Here is a 27,996-nt window from a genome sequence, read left to right as displayed (position 1 = left end):
CCTGGGCCTCTCCTGGGCTACCTGCGCTGCCAGAGGGGAGGGAGGGAGTCCTTGGTGCCTCCCTGCAATACAGGCCAACTTCCTGTTTGTGCCTGTGGGTGGGACTTTATGAGCCTAAGGGAAGCAGAGCCATGGCCTGTGGGGGCCAGAACTGGCAGGCTGCTCACCTAGCCAGACAGCGACTCCAGGGAAGTGGGTGGTGCAGCTCCAAGCTGAGGTGTGTGTGTGTTGGGGGGGGGGGGGGCGCTGCTTTGGTGAAACCGAGTTCTCTTTGCTTCCCAGGGGTTTTCCCTCTGGGGTGGTGGTGGTCTGAGAGTGGGCGGGGCCGGCCTCCCAGGGAGCAGGGGCGGGTGGCAGAGTCAAGCCCCATAGCCAGTTTAGGGCACCCAGGTAACACAGGTCTTGGTCACATGCTAGAGGCCCCTTGCCCAGGTAGAAAGCCAACGGCAGTAGGCTTAGCAGCCATGGGCTAGCTACTGTGGGGCTGGGTACTGTTTTGGGTCTAATGTTGAGGGGGTGCTGGGCAGACCACTCCCCTCCCTGGGTGGGGGGCGCGGCCTCAGCCGGCCCGCCCCGCCCTGCTCCACCGGGTCCGGCCAGGCGGGCTCCCGGCGTCCGGCGTCCGGAACCCGGAGCCCGGAGCCCGGAGCCCGGAGCCCGGAGCCGGAGCGGGCGGGGAAGCCGGCGTTCTCGCGACGAGGAGGTGGACGCGCTGGGGCAGGAACCCAACCGGAGCTAGAGCGGCGGCGCAGGTGACGCTGGGTGAGTGGTGGCGCGGCGGAGGTGCAGGAACTCCCGCCTTCCGCACGCCGCCGCTCCGGAGCGAACTTTCCGCGGCTAGGAAAGCTGGGGGTTGGGCTGAGGAAGGGGGGGTTCCCACTCTCTGGGGCGCAGGCGACGAGTCTGAGCAGGGAAGCAACACGGGAACTCACACGGACGGCTCCCCACGCACGCACCTGGGACACACGCACACACGTGCACTCGGACAGGACGCGCCCGTGGGTTACCCTTGCAGTCCAGGGGCAGCGCCACCGGCCCGCGCGGACCCCCAGCCAGCAGGGCGCCCCGCTGTTTAGGCCGGGGGGTGGGGTTGGGGAGAGGGGCTGTCCCATAACCGCCGACGGGGGCGGGCCGGGTGGGACGCATCCGGACGCTGCTGCTTCCCGGCCGCCTGCAGGTGAAGGCTAAGACGTAAACAGGGACGGAGCACGTGATTGCTCCGCAAACCAGTGGGCTGTGTCCCCCAACGCCGCCACCAGGAGGGGACCTCCTCCCCTTCCCAGGGCGTTTGCTGGGACCCACGGGGGCTGAGTTCCTTTCTCCGCAGGAGCCGTGCTAAGCCCTCTCCCAGAATGGGGAGCACACCGGCCCCTGGAGCCGGGGTGGCATAGAAGGGCTGGAGATGGATGGGCTAGGGTGGGTAGGGTTCCTTGGATTCCTCCCGCCTTTCTCCCCGACATTCTTGGTGTCCAAAATGTATGGGAGAGGCCCTCAATGGCAGTGGACAGCTGCCCCAACCCCTGTCGCAGCCCGGGGAGCAGCTGCCCCGGTGCCTGCCAGTCCCCTTCCTACAGCCACCTCCGCCCCTTGCAGAACCGGGAGCTCCTCCTCCCGGTGTAGGAGGCGAAAACCCATCCATGCCAGAGTGGGCGCCCCCCTCACTGCCGCCCTGAGCCTAAACGACCCCTCAGTACCCAAGTGGGCCTGCCCCTACCCTCAAGTTGTAGGCAGGAGAGCAGCCCTCCCCCAGGAGCCGAGGGAGCCGGGCTGGTGCCTCGCTCCCCGCCCCCACCCCCCAGCACTCCACCATGCTGATCCCAGCTGCTGCCTGAGCCTCCGGGCGCGCTGCCAGCAAGGGGAGGCGGCTCTGAGTGCCCCAGGAGGCCGGGATCAGGGCACGACCAGAGGAAGGGGCTCTCCACTGGGGAAGGGGCTCAGTCTGTTTTTGCGAAGCTGAGGGTCTGGGGTGAGCCTGAGGTTGGCTGGGCTATGTTTCCCTTTCCAGGGAAAAAGAAAGAAAAACAACCCATCGAGCTAAAAATAGAGCTGAGCGCAGGCCAGGGCTGTGGCCTGGAAGGGGGGGATGCTCCTTCCTGGGGCAGAGCCCAGCTCTGGCTGGCCTTGGCCCTGCGGGGGAGGGCTGCCGTCTGGGCGAGGGAGGCCGTCCTCGCCAAGGCCAGCGGGCATCAGCTGACCTGGCCAGGTCACAGAGACCCCTAAGGAAAGGTCTGTGTGATAGAGTGCATGCAAAACACGGTGTGCAGCGTGAGAAGCTGTTTGTGAGTACTGCGAGGCTGTCAGCATGTGAAAGATGCTGGGAGGTGCGAGGGCCTGCGAGTTGTTGTGAAAGACTTGTGCACAACCGGTGTGACGCGGGGCTGCGCGGGAGCTGGCCCGGGAGTGGATGGAAGGAGGCCTGGGGGACCACGTGACGGATGAGGCTCTGCGATTGCGGCTGCCCGAGACTGAATGTGGGAAAGGTCGTGTGGGTGTTAAGATGTTGTTTCCAAGAGGGTGAGCATATGCGTGACCCTGAGGAGACCGTGGAATGTTGTCTGGTGGGAAGCTGGTGTAGGCTTGGGCTGTGCCTTTCCACTGGGGAGGCCAGAAGCCGCCCTTCCCCGGGCAATGACCCTTCTCTTAGCCAGCGACTCCAAGGGAAAGTTGGGGAGTCCAGAGCAGCGCCAAGGGCAGGCCTGGGCTGGCGTCCGCGGGCACGGGCTGTGGAGTGGGAGAAGACCCCCCTGGGTCGGGGGGGCGAGTAGATGTGCTCTGAGAACCGACCGCCAGGTGGCGCCGCCTCCGCAGATCCTCGTGTACCGCCTCCAGCCCGCTGTGGGGTGGGCCAGGCAGGGACCTGGCCGCGGCCCCCGACTAGTGCTGGGGCGCAGGGCCCCGGCAGCCGAGGAGCGGCGGGCAGCTGACCCTCGGCTTCCCGCTCTGGACTCTGAAGCTGGAGAGTGTCTGGGGCGGGCTTCGATTAGAGAAGCGAGGGGGAGGGGCCGCCGCGCCGCGCCTTGGCCCTTTGTGCTCGAACAATGACCAGCTGCCGCTGGCCCCGGGGCCCGGCTCTGGTAGGGGGTGACCCGCCCGCCGAATCCACAGCCGACCGAGCCGTCCGACACGCAGTCACCGAGACTCGGCGGGAGGGGTCCCGCTCGCCGCCGCGCAGCCCCTGCGTGCGCCCCAGCAGACACGCGTGACGTGGGGTGCCTGCGCGTGTCCGCGCCCCGGGGCGGGGACGCCCCTCGGACCCCTCCCCCGCGCCGCCCCGCGCCGCGCCGCCCACTCGGGCCGGGAGGGGACTGGCCCGGGCCGGGGGCGCCGCCGAGGCGGAGGCGGGGCCCGGCCGGGTCGGGCCGCTCCGAGTGGCCGCGCGCGGGCCGGAGCCGGGCGGCGCGCCTGTGGAGCGCTTGGGGCGGCCCGGGGCTGAGCATGGAGCAGCGCGGCGGAGGTGAGGGGGAGGCCGGGGCCGGGAGGAGACCCGGGGTCGCCCCCAACTTCTGTGCGGCGGCGTCGGGAGGGGAGGCGGCGTTCGGCGGCCGCCGTGCTGGTGGTGGGGGGGGGGTCGTCGGCTGAGTGGGGGTGGGCGGGGGGAGGGGTCCCGGCTTCCTGCCTCGGAATGGGAACTCGGATCCCAGACTTGAGCCTGCGTGACTGTTCTTGGAGTTGAGGTGGGAGGGCGACTTTCCCGAACTCCTCAGCCCCCAAAACAGGTCTGCGCGAGCTCGGAGCGCGGCCAGAGCCGTCGCTGGCCCTGGCTGAGCCCCAGCCCTCAGCCCTCCGTCCTGCCCACCGCGGCGATTACTCGGGAGAGCGAGGGGTTCCCTTTGCCCACAGCCACGGCGCATTTCTCAAAATGGAGCCTCGGCTTGCCCCTCCTTCTCAGTCGGGCTCTGAGAGCGGGAGTCCTACTGGCTGGGCCTGGCTGGCCGGCTTTCGTCGCTCTGGGTCTGGGGGGCCTTGGCCCCTTGCGGTTCCGGGGCCTGGCGCCATGGGCCGGCCTGCCTGGCTTCCTTGGCCGCCTGACCCCCGCGCCTCCCTGAGCCTTTGTCTCGGCCTTTGGCTCTTTCTCCGAGTGGGCCCATCGCCTTCCTTCAGTTTTCACTTTTCTCTGTGCTCCCTGAATAGGAGAAATGCGGACAGAAATGCCAGCCCGCATGGCCCCCTTAGCAGCCCCTTCCCCCGTCCTGTCCGTGCCTTACGTGGCCCTGCAGAGGGAGGAGGAGGCTGCTGGGTGCCCGCGTCGCCCAGGGCTGGAGCTTGGGGTGCTGTCAGGCCCCAGCCCTGCAGCCAGGCCCACCATTGCTCCCAGCAGCTCCTCTGGCAGTCTGGACTGACACCGACCTGGTTCTTGGTGTCTTTTCACTTGGGTAGAGAGGAAAGGGACGCACTCGATGGAACACAAGCAAGAAAGAAGGGGAACAGCTCGGACAAAGGTGGTTCCCCCTCTCCCCACACTCCAGAGTGAAAACTGGCGGGTTCCCTCCCACTCCCCGGTGCCCGACATGCCTGCCCTCAGAGCCTTCTCTGCGGGTAACCCGGCTCTGGCCGGCCTGCTGTGCACACACAGGAGTTCGCGGGGGGGAACCCATGTCCTGGGTTCCTCTTCAGCATCTCAGCACACTCACCTGTTAGCTGTGCATTTATCACTCCTGCGTACTTGCATGGTGACCCTTAATTACACACGCATACGTGTGAGGTTCACACGTTAGTTCACACCTAGACGGGTGTATGTATTGAACATGTCCAAACACACACTCATGTTTTCACACGCATTATTCCTGGCACGCAGTGCTCACTCTGCTGCCCCTGGGCATAAAGGCGGCCATGAAGACCTGTACACGCACACATTCCTACTCCCAGGAAGTTTTCTGTCCGCCTCCTTGGCCTGCACGTTCTGCATGATGATTTCGGCAGATGCCAGAGCCCTGGTGCTCTGCGGCCTCGGGACCGGAGGGAGTTCCCCAGGGAGGCTTGCTCTCCCCTTCCAGGAAGGAGCAGAGCCCGGGGAGGTGGTGAGGTCTTGGAGCAGCTGCCAGAAGTGATGGTGGGGCTTCCGCCTCCATCGGGGTTTCTCTGGAGATGGCGGAAGCTGGAAGCTTCTGATAGAGGTTGGAGTCGGGCAGCGCCCATGAAGGCTCCTTTAGGCCCCATGTCACACCCTGACTGGGTATGGAGAGGGTAGGGGTTGTCATAGAAATAAGCAAGTGCCTGCATCACCTCCAGGAGGCAGGTGTGTGTGCCCTGAGAGCTGTGGACTGCCTGTTTGGCCAGCTCCACCCTTGCCGCCTCTCTGTCTGGGAGAAACTGAGGCCCAATAGGGGGAGGTGGGGCGCTGCTTGGCCTTGGCTCTTTGTTCCCTAATTATTGTCTGAGTTGCTGGTGGTGTCCTTGAGGTTGTCGCTGCCCAAACTGCCCTGTAACGAGGCCACCTGTCCCAGGAGACTGGGGACCTGGGCCAGGTGCTGGGAGAGAGGGCTTCTTGCCTAACCTGAGTCCTGGTCTCCGTGGGGCTGCAGGTCTGGGTCTGGGCCTCCACTGCCAGGTGGCCCTGTGCAGGCTTCCGATCCCTTCATCTCTGCCTGGTGGCCCTGTGCAGACCAGGGAGCAGTGGTCTGGGGCCCAGAGAGAAATGAGATTCGTGCCAGTACTTGGAAGAGGAGCCTTGGGGGGGGGGGGGGGTCAGGGCGTTGTTACTCATGTCAGGAAGGCGTTTGGCCTGGATCAGGGGACAGCACAGGGACTCAAGGCCTTGTATAGGGAGAGGGTATAGGATGCTGGGATTCTTTTTGTTTTGTTTTGTTTTGACAGGCAGAGTGGACAGTGAGAGAGAGACAGAGAGAAAGGTCTTCCCTTGCCGTTGGTTTACCCTCCAATGGCCACCACGGCCGGCGCACTGCGCCTATCCGAAGGCAGGAGCCAGGTGCTTCTCCTGGTCTCCCATGGGGTGCAGGGCCCAAGCACTTGGGCCATCCTCCACTGCACTCCCAGGCCACAGCAGAGAGCTGGCCTGGAAGAGGGGCAACCGGGACAGAATCCGGTGCCCTGACCAGGACTAGAACCCGGTGTGCCGGCGCCGCAAGGCAGAAGATTAGCCTACTGAGCCATGGCTCCAGCTAGGGTATAGGATGCTGGAATTCTGATATCAGTGCCCTGCTCACAGGTTGTCCTGGAGGCCCCTGGCCAGGCCCGAGCCTCCACCGCCATGGCCATCGTGCACACTCTGCCAGTGCCGCTGGAGCCCGCTCCTGAGGCCGCCACTGCCACACAAGCTCCAGCCATGGGCAGTGTGAGCAGCCTCATCTCCGGCCGGCCCTGCCCCGGCGGACCTGCTCCTTCCCGCCACCATGGCCCTCCGGGGCCCACCTTCTTCCGCCAGCAGGATGGGCTGCTGCGGGGTAGCTACGAGGCACAGGAGCCACTGTGCCCAGCTGTGCCCCCCAGGAAGACTGTGCCCGGCGCCAGCTTCACCTACATCAATGAGGACTTCCGGACAGAGTCACCCCCCAGCCCGAGCAGCGACGTGGAGGATGCCCGAGGTCAGCAGGCGCGCAGTGCCCACCTCCGTGGCCCCCCACCCAAGCTCATCCCTGTCTCGGGAAAGTTGGAGAAGGTGAGGACCAGCCCCTTCCTTGGGGCCCTGAGGGGAGGTGGGGATCCAGAAGCCTGTGTAGAGGAGAGCGTGGGCTCCAGCTTCGCCAGCCCAGCCCTGCCTCGATTTGCTGTGGGACTTTAAGGAAGTCAGGGCCTCCATTTCTGTCTCTGTAAGGTCCGAGCCGCAGGTTGGCCTCGTAGGGTTGTTAGGAGAAGTGACTCAGACAGTGCTGAGCATGGGGCCAGCGCCTAGCAGGTGCTGGGTACGTGTTGGTTGCTTGGATGACTGTCAGACAACTAACTCCCCGTGAGATTTGCGCAAGGCCTTAACCATGCGGCACCTCCGTTTCCCGCGTGGAACGTGGGGATGCTGGCAGAAGGCAGCTGTGGCCCGGGCAGTGGTCGGTGGTGATGAGAGCGAGACCTTCCTAGTCGCTTGGCGTCGAGCGGCCGCTCGGGAGGCACTTGGCAGTGGTAGCGATTGTTGGGACTGCACGGGGTGGGGGGTCAGACAGCTGCAAGGGGGACTTGGCAGCATGGGCAGCTCATCCCCAGGCCACTCGGCACTTCTTTTCAGAACATGGAGAAGATCCTGATCCGCCCGACAGCCTTCAAGCCCGTGCTGCCCAAACCTCGAGGCGCTCCGGCCCTGCCTGGCTTCCTGGGGCCGCGGGCCACCGGGCTGTCCGGGAGCCAGGGCAGCCTGACACAGCTGTTTGGTGGCCCTGCTTCCTCCTCCTCCTCCTCCTCTTCCTCCTCGGCTGCCGACAAACCCCTGGCCCTGAGCGGCTGGGCCAGTGGCTGCCCGTCGGGAACGTTGTCTGACTCTGGCCGAAACTCCCTGTCCAGCCTGCCCACCTACAGCACTGGGGGCGCTGAGCCTGCTGCCAGCTCCCCTGGCGGACACCTGTCCTCCCACGGCCCTGCTCGGGGGCCACTGCCTGGGCCAGCCCGAGGGGCCCCCACTGGGCCCTCCCACTCGGACAGCGGCCGGTCCTCCTCCAGCAAGAGCACAGGATCCCTGGGGGGCCGCGTGGCTGGGGGCCTCCTGGGCAGCGGGGCCCGGGCCTCCCCTGACAGCAGCTCCTGCGGGGAGCGCTCCCCGCCGCCCCCACCGCCCCCACCCCCGTCAGACGAGGCCCTGCTGCACTGTGTTCTGGAAGGAAAGCTGCGTGACCGGGAGGCGGAGCTGCAGCAGCTGCGGGACAGTCTGGACGAGGGCGAGGCCACCGTGTGCCAGGTGTGGTCAGCGGCAGAACGGGGGGCCTGCGGGCGGGGGGAGACTGCACCGCATGGCCAGAGGCCCTGGGAATCCAGGAGCACTTCTTGGCAACGTGGGTCCTTAACCTTCCTGAGCCTCAGCCTCCCTATGAAGGGGAATCTTTCTGGCCCTGGGGGTAACTCAGAGGTGAGGAAGGCAAGAGCACAGATTGCCTAGAGCGGCGCCTGGCACCTCCCGAGCGCTGTTTAAGTGCGAGCTCTTATGTGGTGCTCGTCTCTATTGGCATAGAAGTCATTGCTACCGCTGTTGTGATCGCTTTGGTTCGGTGGCACCTCCCCTCCCAGAAGCCAGGGCAGTGGGCCCCTGGAGCCAGGAGGGCCGGCGCTCACCCACCGTTGGGGGACCTGCCAGGACCCAGGTCTGCCCTCTCCCGCACAGGTGCTGGAGGAGAGGCAGCGGCCACGGCCGTGGGAGCGGGAGGCGCAGGCGCAGCAGGCGGCCCAGCGGGCACAGCGGGCGCAGCAGCTGCTGCAGCTGCAGGTGTTCCAGCTGCAGCAGGAGAAGCGGCAGTTGCAGGATGACTTCGCGCAGCTGCTGCAGGAGCGCGAGCAGCTGGAGCGGCGCTGCGCCACCTTCGAGCGGGAACAGCGGGAGCTCGGCCCGCGGCTCGAGGAGACCAAGTGGGAGGTGAGCCGGCCACCCCCGGAGGGCCTCCCCTTCCTTGCTGTGAAATGAGGAGCCCACTGAGTCCCTTTCTGGGTGGGAGTCCCTTGGGTCTCCTCCCTGGGCTAGTGCCCACATAGCCAGTGGCGCCCCAGCTCTGCCACCTTGCCTGTGAGGTTGGTACTGTTTACCTCCCCACTGTGTAGATAAGGAGACTGGGGCCCAGTTCACACCTAGCAGTAGCAGAGCCAAACGTGGAGCCCAGGTAGTGTGGCTCTAATCGTCTGCACTCTTAACCAAGACACCGGAGTGCCCCAACCACTCCCACCCTGCAAGACCCGCTGCTGCCCAGGCCCTGGGCTCGGTGCTGCTTCCGCCAGGTCTTTCTGATGCCTTAAAGACAGGAATAAGATTGGAGTGTGCAGTCCGCTGCAGCAGCTTGATGTCGGTGTCTCCATCTGTAAAATGGGGGTCACAGTGGGACCCTCCCTCGTGCAGCGGCCAGCACGTCGTCACCCAGGAACTCCCGTCTGTCCTGACCCCTCCCACCCTAGGTGTGCCAGAAGTCGGGCGAGATCTCCCTGCTGAAGCAGCAACTGAAGGAGTCTCAGGCAGAGCTGGTGCAGAAGGGCAGCGAGCTGGTGGCCCTGCGGGTGGCCCTGCGGGAGGCCCGGGCGGCGCTGCGGGTCAGTGAGGGCCGGGCACGGGGCCTGCAGGAGGCAGCCCGGGCACGAGAGCTGGAGTTGGAGACCTGTTCCCAGGAGCTTCAGCGGCACCGCAAGGAAGCCGAGCGGCTGCGCGAGAAGGCCGGGCAGCTGGACGCCGAGGCAGCTGGGCTCCGGGAGCCCCCTGCGCCCCCTGCCGCCGCTGACCCCTTCCTCCTGGCTGAGAGTGACGAGGCCAAGGTGCAGCGGGCGGCAGCCGGGGTGGGGGGCAGCCTGCGGGCACAGGTGGAGCGGCTGCGGGCGGAGCTGCAGCGGGAGCGGCGACGTGGCGAGGAGCAGCGGGACAGCTTCGACGGGGAGCGGCTGGCCTGGCAGGCGGAGAAGGAGCAGGTGATCCGCTACCAGAAGCAGCTGCAGCACAACTACATCCAGATGTGCCGGCGCAACCGGCAGCTGGAGCAGGAGCTGCAGCAGCTCAGCCTGGAGTTGGAGGCCCGGGAGCTGGCGGACCTGGGCCTGGCCGAGCCGGCCCCCTGCATCTGCCTGGAGGAGATCACGGCCACCGAGATCTAGGGCCGGGGCGTCTCGCTCCGCAGGGAGCTCTGCCCAGGGGCAGCAGCCACAGATCGCTCGGGCCCCGGGACCCACTGAGCATCCCCGGGTCAGAGGACCCCGGGGCCACTCGTTTCCCTGGGATCTCAGCCCCTGGGCCTCTGCGAGAACTCGGGTTGCCGTGTGATGTGGAGGAGCAAGGTCAGGCCCCTCGAGGGTCGCTGTGTTCACTGTCACCCAGAGCCCCCATTCACTATATCTGTGTCACTCCCCAGTTGCTGTCAGTGCCACTGCCAACACCATCCAGCCCAGATGCCCACCAGCCCACTCCAGCCAGGAGAGCTCAGAGGGGAAGGGGCCCCTCATCTCCACATTCTTCCCCCACCCCAAAGCCAGAGAAAGCCAGATGGCGCCAGCTGCTCCAGATGTGCCTGCCCCTACCCTGCCTGGGCTGGGGGCTGGGGCTGGGACCGGGATCCGCTCCCCAGGCTCCAGCCCTGCTGCCCCCTCCTCAGGTGAGGGGCTGAAGTCAGACCAAAGGAAGAACTCAGAAATGTCTTGTTTATTTGTGTTTGTGACCAAGCAGTCCCTCCCAACACCCAGGTTTATGGCCTCGTTTTCAAGTGTATATTTTTCACACTGTAAATTTGTACAAACCCAAAGAAAAAATTAAAAACCTTTTTTGTTTTTAAAAAAAGAACGAGCTGGTCAAGTGCATACACGCTGGGGGAGGTTGTGTGACCCTGACCCCATCTGTCTCCTGGGTGTTCCCCTCCCCACAGAGAGCTCTTCTAGGGAGACAGGGTATAGGAGGAAGGACAGATCCAGTGCAGAGTGGGGGGTCCTAGTGGCTCACAACATGACGTGGTCTCAGGGTTTGAGGCACTGGCGCTGCTTGGGGATGGGAAGCCCTGGAAGGCCCCTTTGCAAGCCCACACCCCTCAGAGTGTGCAGAATCAACAGTGGGGGTGTTAGGAGAAAGTGCCTGCCCACGGGACTTGGTCTCTGGGAGGCTGGGGAACAGCGCGCAGCTGGCACAGGCTGCCCACTAGCACTCTCCATGGACACCAGGCTTATCTGGAAAGGAGGGAGCCTTACAGACAAGTGGGAGGGGAATGGAGGGGAGGGGTGCAAAGATCAGAGCCACCAATGTACAGCCCTGGGGAGGCAGGTGGGGCCGGAGGGGAGGTTCCTGAGTGGCAGCGAGGTTCTCAGGAGAAGTATGGGAGGCAGCAGAGGACTTGAGCCCAGGGAAGATCAGGTCAGTGTGAAGGGTGGCGGGGTACGTGGGGAGAGGCCTGGTTAGTGTTAGTGGCAGGAGGCTGGAGGACTGGGGGGGGCACTGGGCTGGGAGTCTGCCGCCGGGGCAGGTCAGCCACAGTGGAGGTGGTCCAGGAGTCCTGAGAGCCAGGGGAGAGGACCTGAATAGTATCAAGAGGTAGGTGGGCAGGGGAGCGGTTGACGGGAAGGCGGCCATCAGTGACAGCGGAGTCACGGGGTGAGGACAGAGGGCCAGGCCCGGGGACCCTGACCACCAGCTCCATGGGCTCGCGAGCCTTGTTTCGGTAAGCCCGGCGGATGGTGTCCACTGCTCGCTGGTGGGTCACCTGCTCCAGGCTCTCCCCGTCCACTGCCACCAGCTCGAAGCCAGCCTGGGTGGGAGGTGGGAGAATCAGTCTCCTCCTCTCCTCACCTCCTCCCTGCCCCCAACCCGAAAGCAGTGCCCTCTCACCTCCACCAGCCAGGACACTCCTCCCCCATCTGGGTACAGGGGATGGACAATGGGACTTTTGTGCCCAGAGCTGTTGGGGGCAGGGTGGGGCACAGACAATGGCCCTTTGTCCCTTGGGGCTCTGGGCAGAACAGGATGGGCCATCTTTAGGTCCAGGGAGCATGAGGGGACCGATCATCCCAGTGCTTGACCCCTGTGCCCCCCAACCAGCTTTAAACCACCAGGTTTACAAGCTGAGTGTGGAGCAGCCTCCACTCTGCCAGAATTCAGCTCTGCGCCCAGGGAGTGGCCCGGTGGCCTCCACCCACCTGCAAGGCCCCACTGAGGAAGGCGGCCCCCCCAGGGAAGATCTTCTCTATCTTCACCATGGGCTGCACCTTGGACTCGATGCCCCCCGAAATGCTGATGCCTGGTGAGGGAGAAACACCCCGAAACCCAGAGTTCTCAGGAGGAACCTAGGATTCCCTCCCCAAATCCAGGGCCCCAGACCTCTCCCAAATCCCAGCTTCTGTTCCCACTCAGGTCTCCACGCACTTCCCCAGTCACGGCTCACACCCTGTCACCTATACCTCGGCACCCCAGCTTCTCTTCCTGCGCCCAGCACCCTTAAGCCACAACCCTCCAAAGCCAAGCCCGGGAGTCCCCATGCCAGCCTGGTTCCCCCGGAGACTCACCCAAGGACTGCTTGGTCTTGGACAGTGTGACAGTCCTCAGCTCCTCGCTGGGGGCCTCCAGGGCTGCCTCCTGGGGCGTCCTCCCAGCCCCGTTCTCCGCAGGCCCCTGCCTGGCCCCTGCCCTGGTCAACTGCTCCTGCAGAGGTCGGGGCAGAGGGGGCCTGGCCCTCCGCGGCTTGTGGTAGCACCCATTGGCCGCATGAAGGGCGGGGATGGGCGCTGGGGAAGGGGAGCGTCTGCGTCCAGGGGACTTGCCACGACCCCGGCTGCGGCTGCGGCTGCGGCTCTGGGCCCGGTCCTGGCTCTGGCTCTGGCTCTGCCGAGGGTCCTCTCGGTTCGAGGGTTCTGTCAGTAGCCAGTTAGGCCGCGGGGGCCGGGGAGCGACGGGGGGTGGCTGGGGAGGGGGCGTGCAGGCACTGCGGCAGGGCGCAAAGGCATCTACTGGCACGTCTTGGAGCGGGGGGATCCCGTCGTGCGGGTGGCGGGGGGCAGAGGCACTCAGGGAGACCTTGAGGCCCCCCAGCCTGTCCCTCAGATCCCTGTCCTCGTCCTCCGAGGAGCAGCCATTCACAGGCAGTAGGTAGAAGCCCCCGCGGCTGTCTGGGGGGAGAGGGCCAAGGTCAGGCTGCCCCGCCCCTCCTCCCAGCCTGGCCTGGGCTGGTGAGGGGTGGGAGCTATGGGGGGGAGGCCTGGGTTGGGCCCGGACGCCGACACACATGTTCTATTATAATAGTATTTTGTTATCTTCTCTTGGAATTGTTAGCGTTCTATTTGAACAGCGTTCTATTTGAACACGCCTAGCACAAAATACGACTAGCACCCCAAAGCCATACTTTCCTGGAGATTATTGCGCAGAATGAGGCTTGATTTCAAATGCAAGTGGGGCTGAAACCCTCAACCAAGTGAGTGATGGCACAGGTGGTCGAGGGCTTGTACTGGGGGGGGGGGCGTCCCTCCCAGGCTCCCAGGGAGCCCCTCCCTGGGCCCTGAGACTCACTGACCAGGCACAGGGGTGATGAGGTGACGCTTGGGCGGCGTGTCCTGCCGTGCTGGTCGCAAAGGAGGAGGCCGCACTGGTGGGAGGGAGGGACAGGTCAGAGGCAAGGCTCCCTGAGGGACACCCACGACAGAGCTCGGCGAGCCTCCATGCCCGTCGCGCCCTGGGCTCCCAGCCCTACCCCGGCGCGGGCCCGCGGGGTCTTGGCCCAGCTGCTGACCTGCCCGGCCCTGGAGGGCCTCAAAGGCCTCTAGCTCCACGGGCATCACCACGCTGTCGAAGCGGCCCAGGTCCGCGGGCGCCACCACACTCCTGGGGCAGGATGAGAGATGGCGGTGGGCAGGGGCTCAGTCCTGGAGGTGCCAGGGAGCTTTCAGCCCTGGGGAGGCGCCAGGGACCCCCTCCTGGTCCCTGGGCCACCCTACCTGATGTCTCTCAGCAGCAGCAGCTTCTCAGGCCTGTCCAGGATGGCCAGCAGGGGCCTCACCAGGTCCTCCACACCACCCTCGTGCACGTACTGTGGAGAGAGGCGCCACAGGTCGGCGGGCAGTCTGGGGTCCTGGGAGCCCTCTGGCCCTCCACACCGAAGGCTGTCACGGCCATAAATAGTAACAACCAGAACAGCCTGGGGACAGACAGGCACTTGGCTCAGCCTTTTCCATGGGGTCTCTCACTTATCCACTGTCCTGAGATGACATTAACTACCCCCATCTCCCTGAGGAGGAAACAGGGACTCAGAAGGGAGGAGGACTTTGCTCAAAGCCACACAGATAAGGAAGTGTCTGCAGGGCCTGGAACTTGAGGAGTCCAGCTGCTGCCGGAAAAGGATGTGCAGGGAGCGGCTGCTCCTCCCGCCCCCACCGGCAGGCAGAAGGAAGGAGCTGGAGCCGAGCTCCTGGCTGAGCCTGGCTGTCCCTGCCCATGGCTATACGCGGACCCCTGCATTAGGCTCTGTTCTTGGCTGTGATAGAAACTTTGAGGAAGGGGAGGCTCTCCAGTCAGTACCCTGGGGGTGGAAGCCCCTCTGCCTGGCCCTGCGGGGCACCACTAGCCACACCCAGCTGACTGGGGGGAACCAAATAAAGGGACAGCCACCCTCCTTGGGCAGCACACTGCCCTCTCGTGGCGAGAGGGAGCCTGATTCAGGGACCCACCCCCCCCAACACAGAACACCTATGGGCATAGACAGACACAGTATGCCCTGGTGGAGACAGCCTGTTATTCATAAATACCTGAAAATGAATAAGACACAAATGGGACTCTCTCTCTCTCTCTCTGTCTCACACACACACACACACACACACTACACCCCTTCTGTCTAGGGATATAAGAGAGCCTTCACAAATTCATGGAAAACGGGTATTATGAACAAATGGCCTAGATTTCAAATTGATTGTGCCATGATCTCTTTGAAGTCCCACCTGCACACACTGTGTAGACCCAGCCACACGTGTGCACACACCTGCACGGGCAGCCCCCAAGGGCCAGGCCCTGTACTGGGGGAGGGGCAGCCCACATGGTGATGAAGACCCTGTCTGTGGTGGAAGTGAAGGGAAGATGAGCCACGTACCCCCAGTGAGCTATAAACCCCCGGTAATGGGGGTGAGGGAGTCTCAGACGGGGAGGGGCAGAGTGGGTATCACGCCGGCACTTAGAGACGCAGGGAACAGCATGGGAGGAAAGTGCTCTGGGGTGGCGTGGAGTGACTCGTGGATGGGGGGCTTAACTTGGCCATGGGAGCCATGTAGGGCTGCATGAGCTATGACTCCCGAGTGACCAGCACCCTGTCAAATCATGCAGCTCACGGCCTGAGCGAGCCTCAGAGGTGGCAGCGGGAAGACCAAGCTGATTAGTGGGTGGGAGGTGAAACCAGGCAGGGCCTTGAACATGACAGTGAGCAGCTGGCGTGTGCAGTGACCACGGAGGCAGTTTACAATCCTGGGTCTGGAGGCCATGTGGAAAAGGTTCAGAGAGGGAGAGAGGGTGGCCTGGGGATTTCAGCCTGGGGTCTGACTAATCACTCGGCCAGTGCTCCACCCTACAGGGCCTCATGCCTGGGTGTGGACGGGGCCCGGGTCACGTCGAGGCGGTGTGTAGAGCCCTGCAGTTGATAGAGGGACACAGTAAGAAGTGGCCCTGACCACCCGGGGGAGGGGTGGGGATTGTGGAGGATCCAGAGAGGCGCCGCTAAAGAAACAGACACAGAGCCCCACCAAGTGGCCAGATCCCAGAGTTGCAGGCTCACAGGAGGGCGGTCCCCACCGCTGCCACAGTTAGTGCTCCACTTCCTTTGGCCCAAAAGACTTTAGCTGCCCGCCAGCATGCACCCATCTGCTGCTCTGCTGTGCACGGGACCTTGGTAAAGGGATTCATGGATGACCCCACCTAAGTATAGATGACTATGCAAGGATGCACACGTGCACCAGCCACACACACAGATGCAAACACAGCCTCGCCCCCAGCAAGCTAAGGGGTGGGGAACCAGCATAAATGATTTCCTGAACCCCCTGGGCTCGCCCTGCACAGGACACACACCAATGCGTGCTCTCCTGGGGAGCCTGGCACGGGGCACGGGAGCAGGGAGGGGTGAGCCACCGCTCTGCTGCCTCCCAGGGATCAGACCACAGGGTCTCCTCCAAATCTGACCTACCCTGGGGTCTTCTGGTTTTGTTCGAAGTGGAAGGGACAGAGGACAAGAGTGTAGGTTTGGGGGCTGCAGGAGGCCAGGCTTGCTGGCTGACCCAAGAGCAGGAGGCATGGGGACAGGGCTTGGGGCTTATAGAGGCTGCAGGCACATGACTGCTGGACTTTCTCTTCCCACTCCCGCTTCTTCACACCTCTCCTTAAATATCACCTCCTCAGGGAGGTCTTCCCAGACTACACCACTGCAAGTGCACTTTCTGGGTTATTTTCTCATACTCTTTTCCTTCACAGAAATCCCATGATTTGTCACTGTGGGTATTTGGTTCTAGTTATTACATGTGTGTGTATGTGTGTGTGTCTGTGCATGTGTGTAAGAGAGAGAGAGAGAAGTTGCTGCAGCTTTTACCGACCCCTGGTCTCCCATCATCGAGCCCAGAGACTGGTCAGTGGCCTGAACAGGTGAGGGGCTGGGTTACAGTGCCCATGAGCAGGGGGCTGGGGATGCACTGGGGGCTTACCCGGGAGCAGTGGCGGGTGACAGCCAGCACCTCGTCATCAGTCAGCAGCCTCCGGGCCAGGTCCTGGATGAGAGGCCGTCGGCTCTCCCAGGCCTGCACCTGCTCGTCTACATTGGGCAGCTGGCTGGAGGGGCTCCTGGACCTGGCAGAGAGCAGGGCCCGGCCCCTGTCCCGATCTGTGAGGCAGGAACAAACGGCCGTGATGTAGGAGTCAGACCCCGTCGAGGGGAGGGCAGAAGCCTCCCCATGGAGGGTCAGTGGATGGGATCCCAGGCCAGCCCATCTGCTCCCAGCATGGTCTTCCACAGCAACCCACCCACCAGTGGTGTGCCAATCCCCACCTCCCACTGCCTGACACCCACCCCATACCAGGCTATTCCTGAACACAGTCTTAGTCCAGGGCCCCCACGCCCCCTAAAAATGCACCATCTGTGCCCCACTGGAGTCCTAACGCAGGCTACCAAAACCCGTCTTGGAGAGTCCCAACAGAAGCCCCCAAGTTCACCCCAATAGTCATCTACAGCGCTATCTTTCCTGAGCTTAGTGCAATTCTTTGAGCTACTGCCAAAAGCATCTACCTGCCTGGTCCCCTACGTGGACCCCAACTGAGTTTAGTCCACAGGCCCCCGACATGCACCCTCGGCTGCCACGCTGCTGCACGCCAGGCCTGGGGGAAGTGATGTGTGAATTACCGCGTCTCAGTCTCCAGGTGACGAACTTCTGCACGGGCCCCACGCTGCCTGCTGTGGAGAAGAGACAGGCTCAGCTGCAGGCCTCAGGCCCCAGTGTGGAAGGTGGAGTCTGGGCATTCGGACTGGACTTGCTGGAACGGAGCAGACAGGGCAGGGAGATGGGGGCCTGGCCACAGGGGCTTGAAGGTCATGAGCTCAGGCCAGCGACTTCGTTCACGGGCAATGGGGTCAAAGCGCTTTGGGTCAAGAGAGGGTCCAGTCCAGGCTCTGCCTGCGGGGTTTCATTTGGAAGCAAATTCCAGAGGGAAGAGGCTCAGGGGTAGAGTTACCTACCTTCAGGGGACAGAGTGGGAAAGAGGAACCAGAGAGGGAGGACAGCTGGGAGGGAGCAGGGCCCTGGGAGCTGTGGGGAGAGAGGGCGCATGAGGGAGGGGCTGTGGAGCCCCCGCTGGACGCATCTGTCTAGCCTGTGGGTCCAGCATCTGGAGCCTCGGAGCATCCAGCCCAGGTAGGGCAGGGCCGGCTCCTCAGCCTCTGGTGCCCACCCGATCTGGGAAATGGCACTCTGGCTTTCCCCTGGGGACACAGCCCCCGCCTTCCACCCATGTCCTCCATGCAGGCCAGAGGAGGCCAGAGAGCACCCGCCTGTCTGCTCCATCGCAGCGACTTGCTCAGCACAGGTGACCCCAGCCAGGCCAGCAACAGCGCCCCCATCCCCTATCGGGGGAGGCCCCCTTTTCTCCAAGCCCAGGGCATGGCCAGGCAGGGGACAGGTGTCTCGGTGCAAAGCTATACCCAGCCTACTTAACGTGTGTTTGAGTTGAGCTTCTGCCTCACGCACCTCCAAGGAACTTACCCACTCTCAGCCTCTGCCACTCACTAGAGATTCCTGTGAGAGCTGTTAGGAAGCCCCTGATCCACGCATATGCCGGGATAGGCCCTTCTGCCCAGGGCCTTAATAATCTAGAATGGCCTTGCTCAAGGATGGTTCTAGAACTCAGCAGGGCCTGCGGAGTCTGGCCAGGGGGGTGACGTCTGGTGCCCTAGAAAAGTGCACACCCCCCTCACCGCCCACCCAGCGCCGCCCCAGCGAACACAGGGCTCCGTGCCTGGCCCTCACACTTCCTCACTGTGCTGTGACTCAGTTTCCCTCTGTGTGCCATGGGGAGCCGGGAGCCACAGCAGCGGCCCTGCATTTGCTGAGCGCCTTCTCACTGCCTGTGCCAGACAAAGCTCAGAGCAACCCACACGCACACACGCATGCACTCACTTCCCACCACTGCTAAACAAACAGGCAGTGCTGCTCCCATTCCACACACAAGGAGACTGAGGCTCCCACGGAGGGTGGAGTGGTGACTGACAGGGGGCAGTGCGGAATTTCAACCCAGAGCTGCTGGCTGCCACAGCTGTCCCATGCAGCCCGCACACACCTTTGTCCAGGTCCAGGTGCGGGCGGGCTTTGGCCGGGCTCCCGCCGTCCAGCGTCCAGGCCTCTCTGTGCCCATCCCCTGCCGGCCGCCCCTGCCGCCCTCCCTTGAAGAAGAGGTTCATCAGTGTCTTGGAGCGCTGCAGGGCACCCTTCTCCCCAGGGGACCCCGGCTTCTCCTTCTTCCGCTGCTTCTTCTCCTCTGCAGACACGAGGGAGCACCCGGGGGGCTGGAGGGGTGGGCGGAAGGGGAGGACGAGGGGCAGGGGTGCGGGGTGGGGAGACTAGGGAGACTAGGGAGAGCAGAGGGCAGACAGGATCTGAAGCGGTGCAGGCAGTGGGCACGGGGTTCCTCTTCCAACTCCACCCCCACAGGGCTACAGCAAGGTCAGGAGTGTGTGTGTGTGTGTGTGTGTGTGTGCGCGCGCGCAGGACACCTAGAAAGTCCAGTGCGGAAGCACTGGGGTTAGGGTTGGTTTGGGGCCCAGGACAGGGTGTGAGGCTGGCAACCGCTGCCCCACCACATACCCCACAAGGTCAGGTGGCTCTGGGAGCGTGTGATGGGGGGCCGGGGCCTGCTGAGGGCCAGCAGCAGAGCAGTCTTGGGGGACTCTGAGAGCGCAGAGTCCAGGCGGCGGGCGGGCAGGGGTCCGTCGGCGCGGATGGCCGTGTCTCTGAGGACGACTGTGGGCCGCACACTGCACCAGGTCTCCATGCGGGCCCCCGCCTCCGGCTCCGTCTGCATGGCCGTGTCCGCCCGCCCCCAGCCTGGACCTTGGCTGCCCAGCTCCCCGAGCCCCAGGCAGACATCCCTGTGGTCCGAGGGCAGGGAGCCCGGGCTGTAGGGGGCACTGGAGGCGTAGGAGGACACGCTGGAGCTGCTCTCCGAGGCCGCCGACAGCTGCTGCAGCGTCCCGTTGCTCACTGCAGGGAGGGGAGGCAGGGATGCTGGGGGCTGGCCCGGTGGCTTCAGGGCCCTGCCAGGCTTGCAGCCCACCCCTAGGCTGGGAGGGCCAAAGGTCAGGCAGCAGCCCAGGTGGGAACCGCCGGCTGTGCCGCAGCCCTGCCGCCACCGTGCTGCGAGACCTCAGGCCAGTCCCTGCTGCCTCTGCCCCTCTGGGAGTCCAGGGCTGAAGGGGCCTGGATTGGATCTGCAGCTCCTCAGCCAGGAGCCAGAGCAGCTCTGAGCTGTGGGGAGGTCCTGCCCTTTCTGTCTTTGGAGAGTCCAGCCCCGGGCCTTTCCCGACACCCTCAGGGGCATGAGCCACTCACGTCGGTCCAGCCAGCAGTACTCAGACACCATCTCCTTGTAGGCGGGATACCGGCCTGTGTCCTGGGAGGGCGTGGGGAGGGTATGGGTGGGGAGGGGTGGGGCAGGAGTCGTTAAGACCCTCAACTCATCATGCTCAGGCTGCACCACCCACTTCATTTCTGAACACACCAAGTGCCTCTGTGCCTCAGGACCTTTGCACTTGCCACTTCTGCCTGGATTCTTTGCTCATCTTGACACACAGCCGGATCCTTTTGTTCTTTGAGTGTCACTTCCTCAGAGAGGCCTGCCCCGAGCCCCTGGCCACAGGCACTTTCGTGAATGACTCCAGCCCGTCTCGGTTAATTTCCTTATAGCATCTGTCACAGCCTGAAGATCCAGTTTGTCTGTCTACCCCTCACCCCCACCTCCCAGCAGCAGAGGCCTGGTCTGTCCTGTTCACTGTCCCTGCGCCACAGGTGGCCAACACATAGCAGGTGCTCAAAAATGCCGAGGAACGAGTGGATGAGGGGCTGAGTGGGAGCAAGGAGGGATGTTCCGGACCATGTGAGAGGAGGAAAAGGGGGAAATGGGATGTGGGAGAGGTGGGGAATGGAGGTGTTGGGAGTTCGTGGAGGAGGAGGCACTGCCTGGCGAGGTGGGTGGAGGCCTGGGCAGGAGGCAGGTGTGGGCTCCAGGGGAGGGCCAGGCCTCACCTCCTCCCTCCACAGCCAGAAGGAAAAGGCCTAATTCACAGGCAAGTGTGAGACCCACATGGATAATGAAGCCAGCCGCCTTTGCTGGAATCCAGCCTTGCCCTGAGCTCTGAGGACACCCAGTACCAGGCCCTGCCCCCTGCCACAGCCCCTCTGGTGGGACACTCGCTCCTTTGACTGCAGGCCCCTCCTACTCAGAAGGGACCCTGCTCGGGCCACTGCGAACAGGAGTGGGCCCAGGCCCAGTAACTGGCCACGAATTGCTCTGCCTCCCTTTTCTCTGTTGCAAAGTGGGAGTGAGAGTGGGGCCTGCTGTGCCTTTCGCGTGGCTGTGGAAGCAGCAGGGTCTGCAGAACAGGGGTGGGGCTAGAGCTTGGGTGGTGCAGGCAGCTCTTCTCCTGGTTTGACCACTCCCCTCCCATGCCACAGCCCCGCCCACCTTGACAGTCAGCATGACATGCGTCTGGCCCTTGAGTGCCTCCACAGCCTGGCTGTGGCTGATGTCGTCAAACTGCACGCCGTTGGCCGCCAGCAGCTGGTCCCCCACCTTGATGCCATTCTCCTCGGCCAGCCCACCATGGTCCACCCTGGGGGCAGACAGGCACCCGTCTGATGGGTCCCAGCCTGCCCGCCGTCGCCCCAGCCGAGCTCTGGGCTTCCCCCTCCCCCCCGACCTCACTTGGACACGTAGATGCCCAGGCCAAACTCCTTGCCGCCGCGGATGTTGAAGCCCAGGCAGAAGTCATCGGAGGTGGTGTACAGGTGGACGATGCGCCGCATGCCGCCCTCTGAGCCGCTTTCCGACGGCGTGGAGCCGCACTTCTCTACCACCAGGCGCCGGTTCGCCACATCCACCCTGGGACGGCCGCGCGGGGCCCTCAGCCTGAGGCCCCCAGCCACATGCCCAGCTCCCCTCCCGTGCACGGGGCGGGGGGCTGGGGGTGCCTTTGGGGGGATTCCCCAGGCCGGGGTCCTTCGGCAGCCCCTCAGGGTTCCAAAGAATCTGGAAACTGTCCTCGGCACCCCTCACCCCTTTCTCTTGAGCAGCTACAAGGTGCTGGGGCTCAGTTCTAATCCTTACGGCGCCCCCTGCAGGTCAGGTGCTGTCAGCCCACTGGTCTGGGAGAGCGGCTTGGGGGTGGGCCGGGGTAGAGTGGCAGACCTCATTTCCAGGACAAGCCTAACATTCCTGTGTTTCTGGTGCCCAGAGAGCAGGAGGAGCCAGGCTCCCTCCTGCCAATGGGTTTTGTGTGGTGCCGGTGCTGGGTGGACTGGGTGGGGGTAGTTAGCCAGGCAGGTGCTGCTCACCACGTGGTCTTCTCCTTGGAGAACTTGATGCCTGGCACTCGGCCCATGCGCCGCACCATCATGTGCAGGCGGCTGCTGCCCGTCAGCACCTTCACAGCGCTGCCCATGGTGGTGCTCTCCAGGCTGAGTCCGTTCACCTCGGTGATCTTGTCTCCCACGCACAGGCCGGCTCGCTCTGCACAGGAGGAGAGGGGGAGAGCTGGTACGGGACACCTGGGAGAAGGGTCCCCAATGGCATGGACTCCCCGGGGAGCTGCTCCCAGCACCCCCTGCTAGAGTAGGGGTCTGTCCCCACTCCATTCTGCCCATCCCAGGCCCCCAGAGCCGAGGATTTGCCTCCCCACCCCTGACTACAGTAGCCCCTGCCTGCGCTGAGGGTCACGTCCCAGGGCCTGCTCACCTGCGCTGCTCCCCTCCTCCACTTTGCTGACGAAGATGCCCAGGCCGTGCTCAGAGCCCCCACGCACGCTGAACCCCAGTCTTCCTGCTGGACTCTTCTCCACCCGGACCGCGTGGATGATGTCACTCTCATCACTGTTAGCTGTGGGGACAAGGACATAGGCATGACGCCCATGTTCCCTCTGGGCACACAATGTGCCCTGCTTGGGTTCCCCAGCTCAGGGCCTGCAAAGGCTGAGATGCAGGCACCTCAGGCCCTGGGGGGGTGCTGTCTATTTCTGAGTACCCCCGGGTGGTTTGGGGAACCATGGGCCAGGAGGTTGTGGAAGCGAGTGAGAGCAGCAGGCAGCAGGACGCCCCAAGCCGGAACATGGCTCCCCCTCCCTCTGTGTGTGTGCATGTGTGCTTAATAAGCTTCCTATGCCCCCATTTCTAAAACCCTGCACTCAGAGTCACAGGGACAGAGAAGGATGCTCAGATTTCTGCCGCGTGGGGCAGAGAGGGGTCTGCACTCTTCAGCTTAGTGCAACAAAAATGACTGTTGGCTCCATTTTCAAATAGCCAAAGAGCCACCCGCTGAGGGCATCAGATGCTTCTGTCTGCATAACCCACGGGGCAGAGCCCACCCTGGCACCAGCCCACACAGTGGAATGAGACGGAAGGAAAATCCTAAAACATTCAGCTGTTGGACCACAGGATGAGTTTTCTGGAACAGATAGTGAGCTGCTCATCTTTGGAGGCATGCAAGCTGAGACCTGGCCAGTGCCCGCCGGAGGCCTCCTGGAAGGAGTCTGAGACTTCTTTCACCTCTTAGACTGCGTGATTCTGGAGGTAAGGGTTCTAGGAAACACCTGGCCACGTGGAGAGAGAAGCTGAGACGCAGCCACGCTGCAGTGGGCTGCAGAGCCGAGTGGGCCTTCCCCTCGGGGCAGGGCGGTCAGGGGAGGGGTCCTTGGGCCTGGACCTGTGAGAGCAGGCTTCTTGGGAGACATGGCCGGGAGGGGGTGAGGCCCAGAGGAGGGGAGGGAGTGAGCAAGTTCAGAGGCGGGCCTGGGGAGGCCTTCTGGTCAGAGACAAGCAAGACTCGGGGGTCCGTGGGGTCCCAGGGAAAGTCTCTTCCTGGGCAAGACTTACTTTAGAGGTGGCTCAGGGGGAGAAATCACACAGCATGCACACGAGCACACCTCCATTTGATCTGGGGGAAATCAGGTTACAGGGCACGGCCAGGGCAGCTGCGAAAGAAATCCCCAGGGCAGCCCGTGGGCAAGGCTGGTGCAGGTCGGAGCCCTGGGGAGGTTCGGCTGCCCATCGACTGCTTTTACAGAATCTCGGGACCTGCTCGGCCTCTGCCACGGATCCTTGACCCCCTGCCCCCCCGCCCTCTTTCTCCGTAGTCCCTTCTGGGTCTTCCTAGGGCCCTGGCCCAGGGGCTGCCACTCTGAGGTGTGAGCTTAGGACCTTGGGTCCTCCGAGGGTGGCGCCTTCTCTGCCTGTACTGCCCTAGCTGGGGCCACCAACCCCACCCTCCAGGCGCTCCACAGCAACCTGCTCACTGTGTCCCTGCTCCCGCTCCTGCCCCGGGTGGCCAGAGTCAGCTGGCACACTAGATGATGTCTTTCCGCCTGAGCACATCCACGCCTGCCCCTTCGCCTGCTCTGCAAGACTCAAACACCTCTTGTGCCCTGTAAGGCCCTCCAGGGCCTCCTCTTCCCACCCCTCTGTCCTCACCTCCGGCCATTCTCACCCAGCATCCCTGCTGTCCCTCATACAAGCCACGCCCTGTCCCTGTCCCCTCTGCCTGCGGCACCCTTGCCCAGATCTTTCAGAGGCCAGCTCCTTCCTCGCTGCCCTCCTGGCTCAGATTCTACTTTCCCAGAGGCCCTCCCCTCCCCCAAGTCAGGGGCCACCACAGGAATTCTCCCAGCTGGCACCTGCACCTGCAGCGCAGCCGCATCTCCTGGGAGTGTATTCAAAATGTGAATTCCTGGGCTTCACTACAGACTGACCGAATCAGGCTCTGGGGGGAGCCCACCAATTGGTCTTCTTTTTTGAAAGGCAGAGAGATAGAGAAAAAGAGCATTCCCACATACTGGCTGCCTCCCAAAATGTCCACAACAGTGGTCCCTCGGTTGAGGCAGAAACCGGGAGCCAGGAACTCGATCCAGGTCTCCCATTTGGGTGGCAGGGACTCAATCACTTGAGAGCCACCACTGCAGCCCACCAGAGCCTGCATTAGCAGGAAGCTGGAGCCAGGAGCTGAGCTGGGAATCGAACCTAGGCACTCTGATGTGGGATGTGGGCGTCTTAGGCTAATCACTGGCCCCAGCCTGTCTTTTAGGAAGCCCTCCAGCCAATTCTGACTCACTTTAAGTTTGAGAACCAGGGACTGGCATGGTGCAGTGGGTGCAGCAGGTTAAGCCACCACCTGCCACGCTGGCTTCCCATATCAGAGTGCTAGTTGGAGTCCAGGCTGCTCTGCTTCTGATCCAACTTCCTGCTCATGTGCCTGGGAAAGCAGCAAACATTGGCCCAGGTGCCTGGGCCCCTGCCACCCATGTTGGAGACCTGGATGGAGTTCTTGGCTCCTGGCTTCATTCTGGCCCAGCACTGGCTGCTGCAGGTATTTGGGGAGTGAATCAGGCAAATGAAGCTCTCTCCCTCCTCTCTCTGATGCTCTGCTTTTCAAATAAATAAATCTTTTTTTTTTTTTTTAAAGTTTGAGAAAAAGGCCAGCGCCGCAGCTCACTAGGCTAATCCTCTGCCTGCGGCGCCAGCACCCCGGGTTCTAGTCCCGGTTGGGGCACTGGATTCTCTCCCGGTTGCTCCTCTTCCAGTCCAGCTCCTACTGTGGCCTGGGAAGGCAGTAGGATGGCCCAGGCACTTGGGCCCTGCACCCTCATGGGAGACCAGGAGAAGCACCTGGCTCCTGGCTTCCTGCTAATGCAGGTGCAGCGCGTTGGCTGTACTGGCCATTTAGGGGGTGAACCAATGGAAGGAAAACCTTTCTCTCTGTCTCTCTCTTTCTCACTGTCTAACTCTGCCTGTCAAAAAAAAAAAAAGTTTGAGAAAAATTACTCTATGGCATCACATGAATTATTTCCTTCCAAATTCTTTCCGTCCTTTCTCATTATTTCTCGTGTATTGCCTGCATCCTTTTACAAGACTAAAGCTCATTCACAGTAGGACTTTGGCATCTTTTCCCACAGTATGTCCCCAGGATGTTGTACAGCACGTGGTATTCGATAAGTATTTTTTTATTAAATGGACTGATGAATGAATGAATGAATGAACTAAGGAGACAAGGAATAATGGCTGAGGTAGGTTAAAGAGAATGCATTTTGTCTGGCAACCTCCTGGGGGGTGATGTGGCAGTGTCCCCCTGTTCAGCTACTTTGTTCAGCCACAGGACAACATGGGGCAGGCTGTGGTGAGCCAGGGGATGTTTGTACCCAGGAAGAGGGGAAGATTCTGGGCTCAGAGGCAGGGTAGGGACCAGGTGGTCCTTTGACTGCTAGGAGACGCTGCTGCCCTGGCTGCCCGGCGGCACAGGGCAAGGCTGGGGAGAAAGTGGTCAGGGGGTTTCTGGAGGAGGTCTTTGGAGGGGCAGCATGAACAGCCCTGGCATCACAGGTGGGCACAGTGTGTGTGGTGGGGGGTACAGTTTACTAGAATGGGCTGACAAAGGAGGTGCTGCAGGCCCCCCCCCCCCGGGCCCCGGGTTCTCTGGGGACTTCTGCTCCCGGCCGTGAGTGCTGCCCCTCAGTGGGGTCCTGCTGCTCAGCTGAGTGTGAGGCACAGCGTGCTGGGTGGCCAGGGCGAGGGCACTGGGCCACTGCTGGAGGAGGAGCAACACGCCCCACCCCTGCCAGCACCTGGGGAGGGGGCCTGAGATGCCCAGCTGGGTCAGAGGGGAGGAACAGAGCCCGAGGAGGCCAGTCTGGGATTCAGCCAGGGAGCCGTGTTGGCCAAGAAAGAGGAGAGGAGCTGGAGATGTTTATCTGGTCCTGTTCACAGAGAGCCCAGGCCCAGGGGTCCCCTCCCCTTGGCATTCAAGGTCCTGTCGCGCTCCCCAGCTCTTCGTCGCCTCACATCTGTCACTGCAGCCCCACTGTCTCCCAGCTGCCCACCCCGCCATGCTCCCTGCCTTCCCCTCCACCCACCACCTGCCACGCGGCCAAAGACTGCAAGGGGGAGACTGAGCCTCATTTCTCCCTGGGGGGTCCCCTGCAGGGCCTAAGCAAGGCTGGTACAGACTGGGCATGTCAGGAAGTGGCATCAGGCAACCCCTAAACCGAGGTCTCCCCCTCCTTCAGACCCGGCCCGGGGGCTCCTTCTCTGACCTTCAGCCCCCTTGTGGTTCCCTGTCTTCTGAGTGTTCGCTGCTGTACCCTCAGTCCCCTCCTCCTGCACCTGAGGCGCTGAGTGCTCACAGCCCAGCACTGAGCTGGCCACACAGTGGGCTGATCCTTCCCCACCCTGCCCCAACCCCAAAGGCAGACACACACGATACACAGAAAGATCAAGTCCACGGGAAGGGGCCAGTCCAGTGCCCTGCCTTGCTGCTTTGGGAGCTGGCACACACGGCGCATTCCTCATCCCGTGTGCCCTTAGTCCCTCACATCTGAGCCTGCTGCAATCTTGGAGCCCCAAAACACCAGCCTGGAGGAGAGGCAAGAGGAGGTGAGCGAGAGTGTGGGTCCCCAAGGACCTCCCTCCCTTCCCTGGGATGTCCATTTCCCTGCACTGGCTCCACCTCCTGTTTAGTTCCTGCTGTCCCTTACCACCGTCCCCCCCAAGGCAGGCCAGTGGCTGGGCCCCGCACCCACCTTCGATGGGGGAGTTGATGAGGATGACGCGGCCCATGGGCGAGCAGGCTCGGATTCCCCGGGGGGGCCCGTTCAGCAGCCGCTGCTGCTTCCTCAGCAGGTATCGCGTTGCCGTGGAGCCTGAGTCGCTGCCCAGGTGGCCACGGGAGGAGAGGGAGCTCAAAGAGCCCGAGCTTAGGTCTCCGTGGCCCTGTGGGTTGAAGCCCACTGCGAACCCGTGCGCCATGGTCGCTGGGCTGCGGAGGCGCCCTACACATCCAAAGGAACCTGCTAGCTCTGAGAGGCTGGCTCTGCCTGCTCTGGGTTCTGTGAGCCTTCTGTGCAGGGCTGGGGTCCCGGCGGGGTGGAGCCCTTGCTGCACCACCTCTCAGGAGCGTGCTTCAGGCCTGGGCAGGGAGAGCAGCCATGGAGGAAGGGATGTGAATTCTGCCTTCACTGCCTTCTCGCCCGCCCTCCCGTGCCTTGGGCCCCCAGTTCTCCCACGTCGGGCAAGAGGACTGCTGGGCAGGCACCATGAGAGCCATTAACACAAGGCAGGTGGGAGCCTCTTTTTCACTCCTGGCTCCAGCTCACGGCTGAGCCATCCGCACTCGCCCCAGTCCTCAGCAGAGGTTGAAAATGCGGATGGGATTTTCGGGGGCCCTGAAGCTTCGGGCGGTGTACACACACGAGGGGTCAGGACAGTTCATCGCAGCCCTGTGCTGTGTATGCGGGTAGAGGACCAGACTCCGGGCTTCGAGCGAAGGCCCTGGGACATCTGGGGTCGAGGACCCCAAAGACTGCTAGGCTCCGGGAGCAGGGGACGACGCTCCTGGACTGAAGAGGTTTCGGGGGCCTCTCCCACGCTTCCAGGAGGACACGATGGCTAAGAGCCCACAACATCCCGCGCAAAACCCGGGGCAGCTCTGGGCCCAGAATGCATCACCCCACCCCGGGGTCAGCCCTCCCGGCCCCCCATTGTCGGGCCAGACCCTCTCACCTCCTGGCGTGGGGGCGGCCGCCCGCTTCGCCCGCCCGCGGGCGCTGCGACTGTAGCTGCTGGGGACCCCGCCCACGCACCGCCGCGTTGTAAGTCATGGGCTTCCATTGGCTGCTGGGGACGCCAATCACTCCATCC

At 63.3% G+C, this 27,996-nt stretch overlaps 2 protein-coding genes across 13 annotated transcripts; one reads left to right on the top strand and one right to left on the bottom strand.

Moving 5' to 3' along the window:
* The first annotated feature begins 95 nt into the window (after nucleotides 1–95).
* On the top strand, nucleotides 96–10,396 carry LZTS2 (leucine zipper tumor suppressor 2). Of its 9 annotated transcripts, none has more exons than XM_051824115.3 (5): nucleotides 96–217; nucleotides 6,167–6,616; nucleotides 7,175–7,837; nucleotides 8,231–8,506; nucleotides 9,037–10,396. In XM_051824115.3, exons 2-5 carry the CDS (start codon nucleotides 6,209–6,211, stop codon nucleotides 9,718–9,720), a joined length of 2,031 nt encoding a protein of 676 aa, XP_051680075.1. In that variant the 5' UTR covers nucleotides 96–217; nucleotides 6,167–6,208; the 3' UTR covers nucleotides 9,721–10,396. The 9 variants fall into 9 exon arrangements, with proteins under 9 accessions (XP_051680075.1, XP_089170598.1, XP_051680073.1 ...); XM_089314472.1 differs by having other exon boundaries at nucleotides 97–217; nucleotides 8,258–8,506; XM_051824113.3 differs by lacking the exon at nucleotides 96–217 and adding an exon at nucleotides 575–752.
* Nucleotides 9,890–27,996, bottom strand: PDZD7 (PDZ domain containing 7). Of its 4 annotated transcripts, XM_051824103.3 has the most exons (17): nucleotides 27,859–27,996; nucleotides 26,880–27,265; nucleotides 22,055–22,195; nucleotides 21,655–21,829; nucleotides 21,026–21,202; nucleotides 20,786–20,933; nucleotides 19,654–19,714; nucleotides 18,910–19,305; nucleotides 18,386–18,583; nucleotides 16,956–17,006; nucleotides 16,264–16,439; nucleotides 13,528–13,619; nucleotides 13,323–13,414; nucleotides 13,107–13,178; nucleotides 12,106–12,705; nucleotides 11,740–11,840; nucleotides 9,890–11,351 (listed from the first exon to the last, which is right to left on the bottom strand). In XM_051824103.3, exons 2-17 carry the CDS (start codon nucleotides 27,103–27,105, stop codon nucleotides 10,962–10,964), a joined length of 3,096 nt encoding a protein of 1,031 aa, XP_051680063.1. In that variant the 5' UTR covers nucleotides 27,106–27,265; nucleotides 27,859–27,996; the 3' UTR covers nucleotides 9,890–10,961. The 4 variants fall into 4 exon arrangements, 3 of the variants coding, with proteins under 3 accessions (XP_051680063.1, XP_089170595.1, XP_089170596.1); XR_007911088.3 differs by lacking the exons at nucleotides 9,890–11,351; nucleotides 11,740–11,840; nucleotides 12,106–12,705; ... (1 more) ...; nucleotides 13,323–13,414; nucleotides 13,528–13,619 and adding an exon at nucleotides 17,289–17,358 and having other exon boundaries at nucleotides 16,353–16,439; XM_089314469.1 differs by lacking the exons at nucleotides 19,654–19,714; nucleotides 20,786–20,933; nucleotides 21,026–21,202; ... (2 more) ...; nucleotides 26,880–27,265; nucleotides 27,859–27,996 and adding an exon at nucleotides 17,289–17,358 and having other exon boundaries at nucleotides 18,910–19,048.

Source organism: Oryctolagus cuniculus, chromosome 15 (genome assembly GCF_051225735.1).
Source record: "Oryctolagus cuniculus isolate XC-2025 breed Fujian yellow rabbit chromosome 15, ASM5122573v1, whole genome shotgun sequence".
NCBI lineage: Eukaryota > Metazoa > Chordata > Mammalia > Lagomorpha > Leporidae > Oryctolagus > Oryctolagus cuniculus.
Note: the sequence above shows the minus strand (reverse complement) of the source record. Positions and strands in the feature narration are given on the sequence as shown.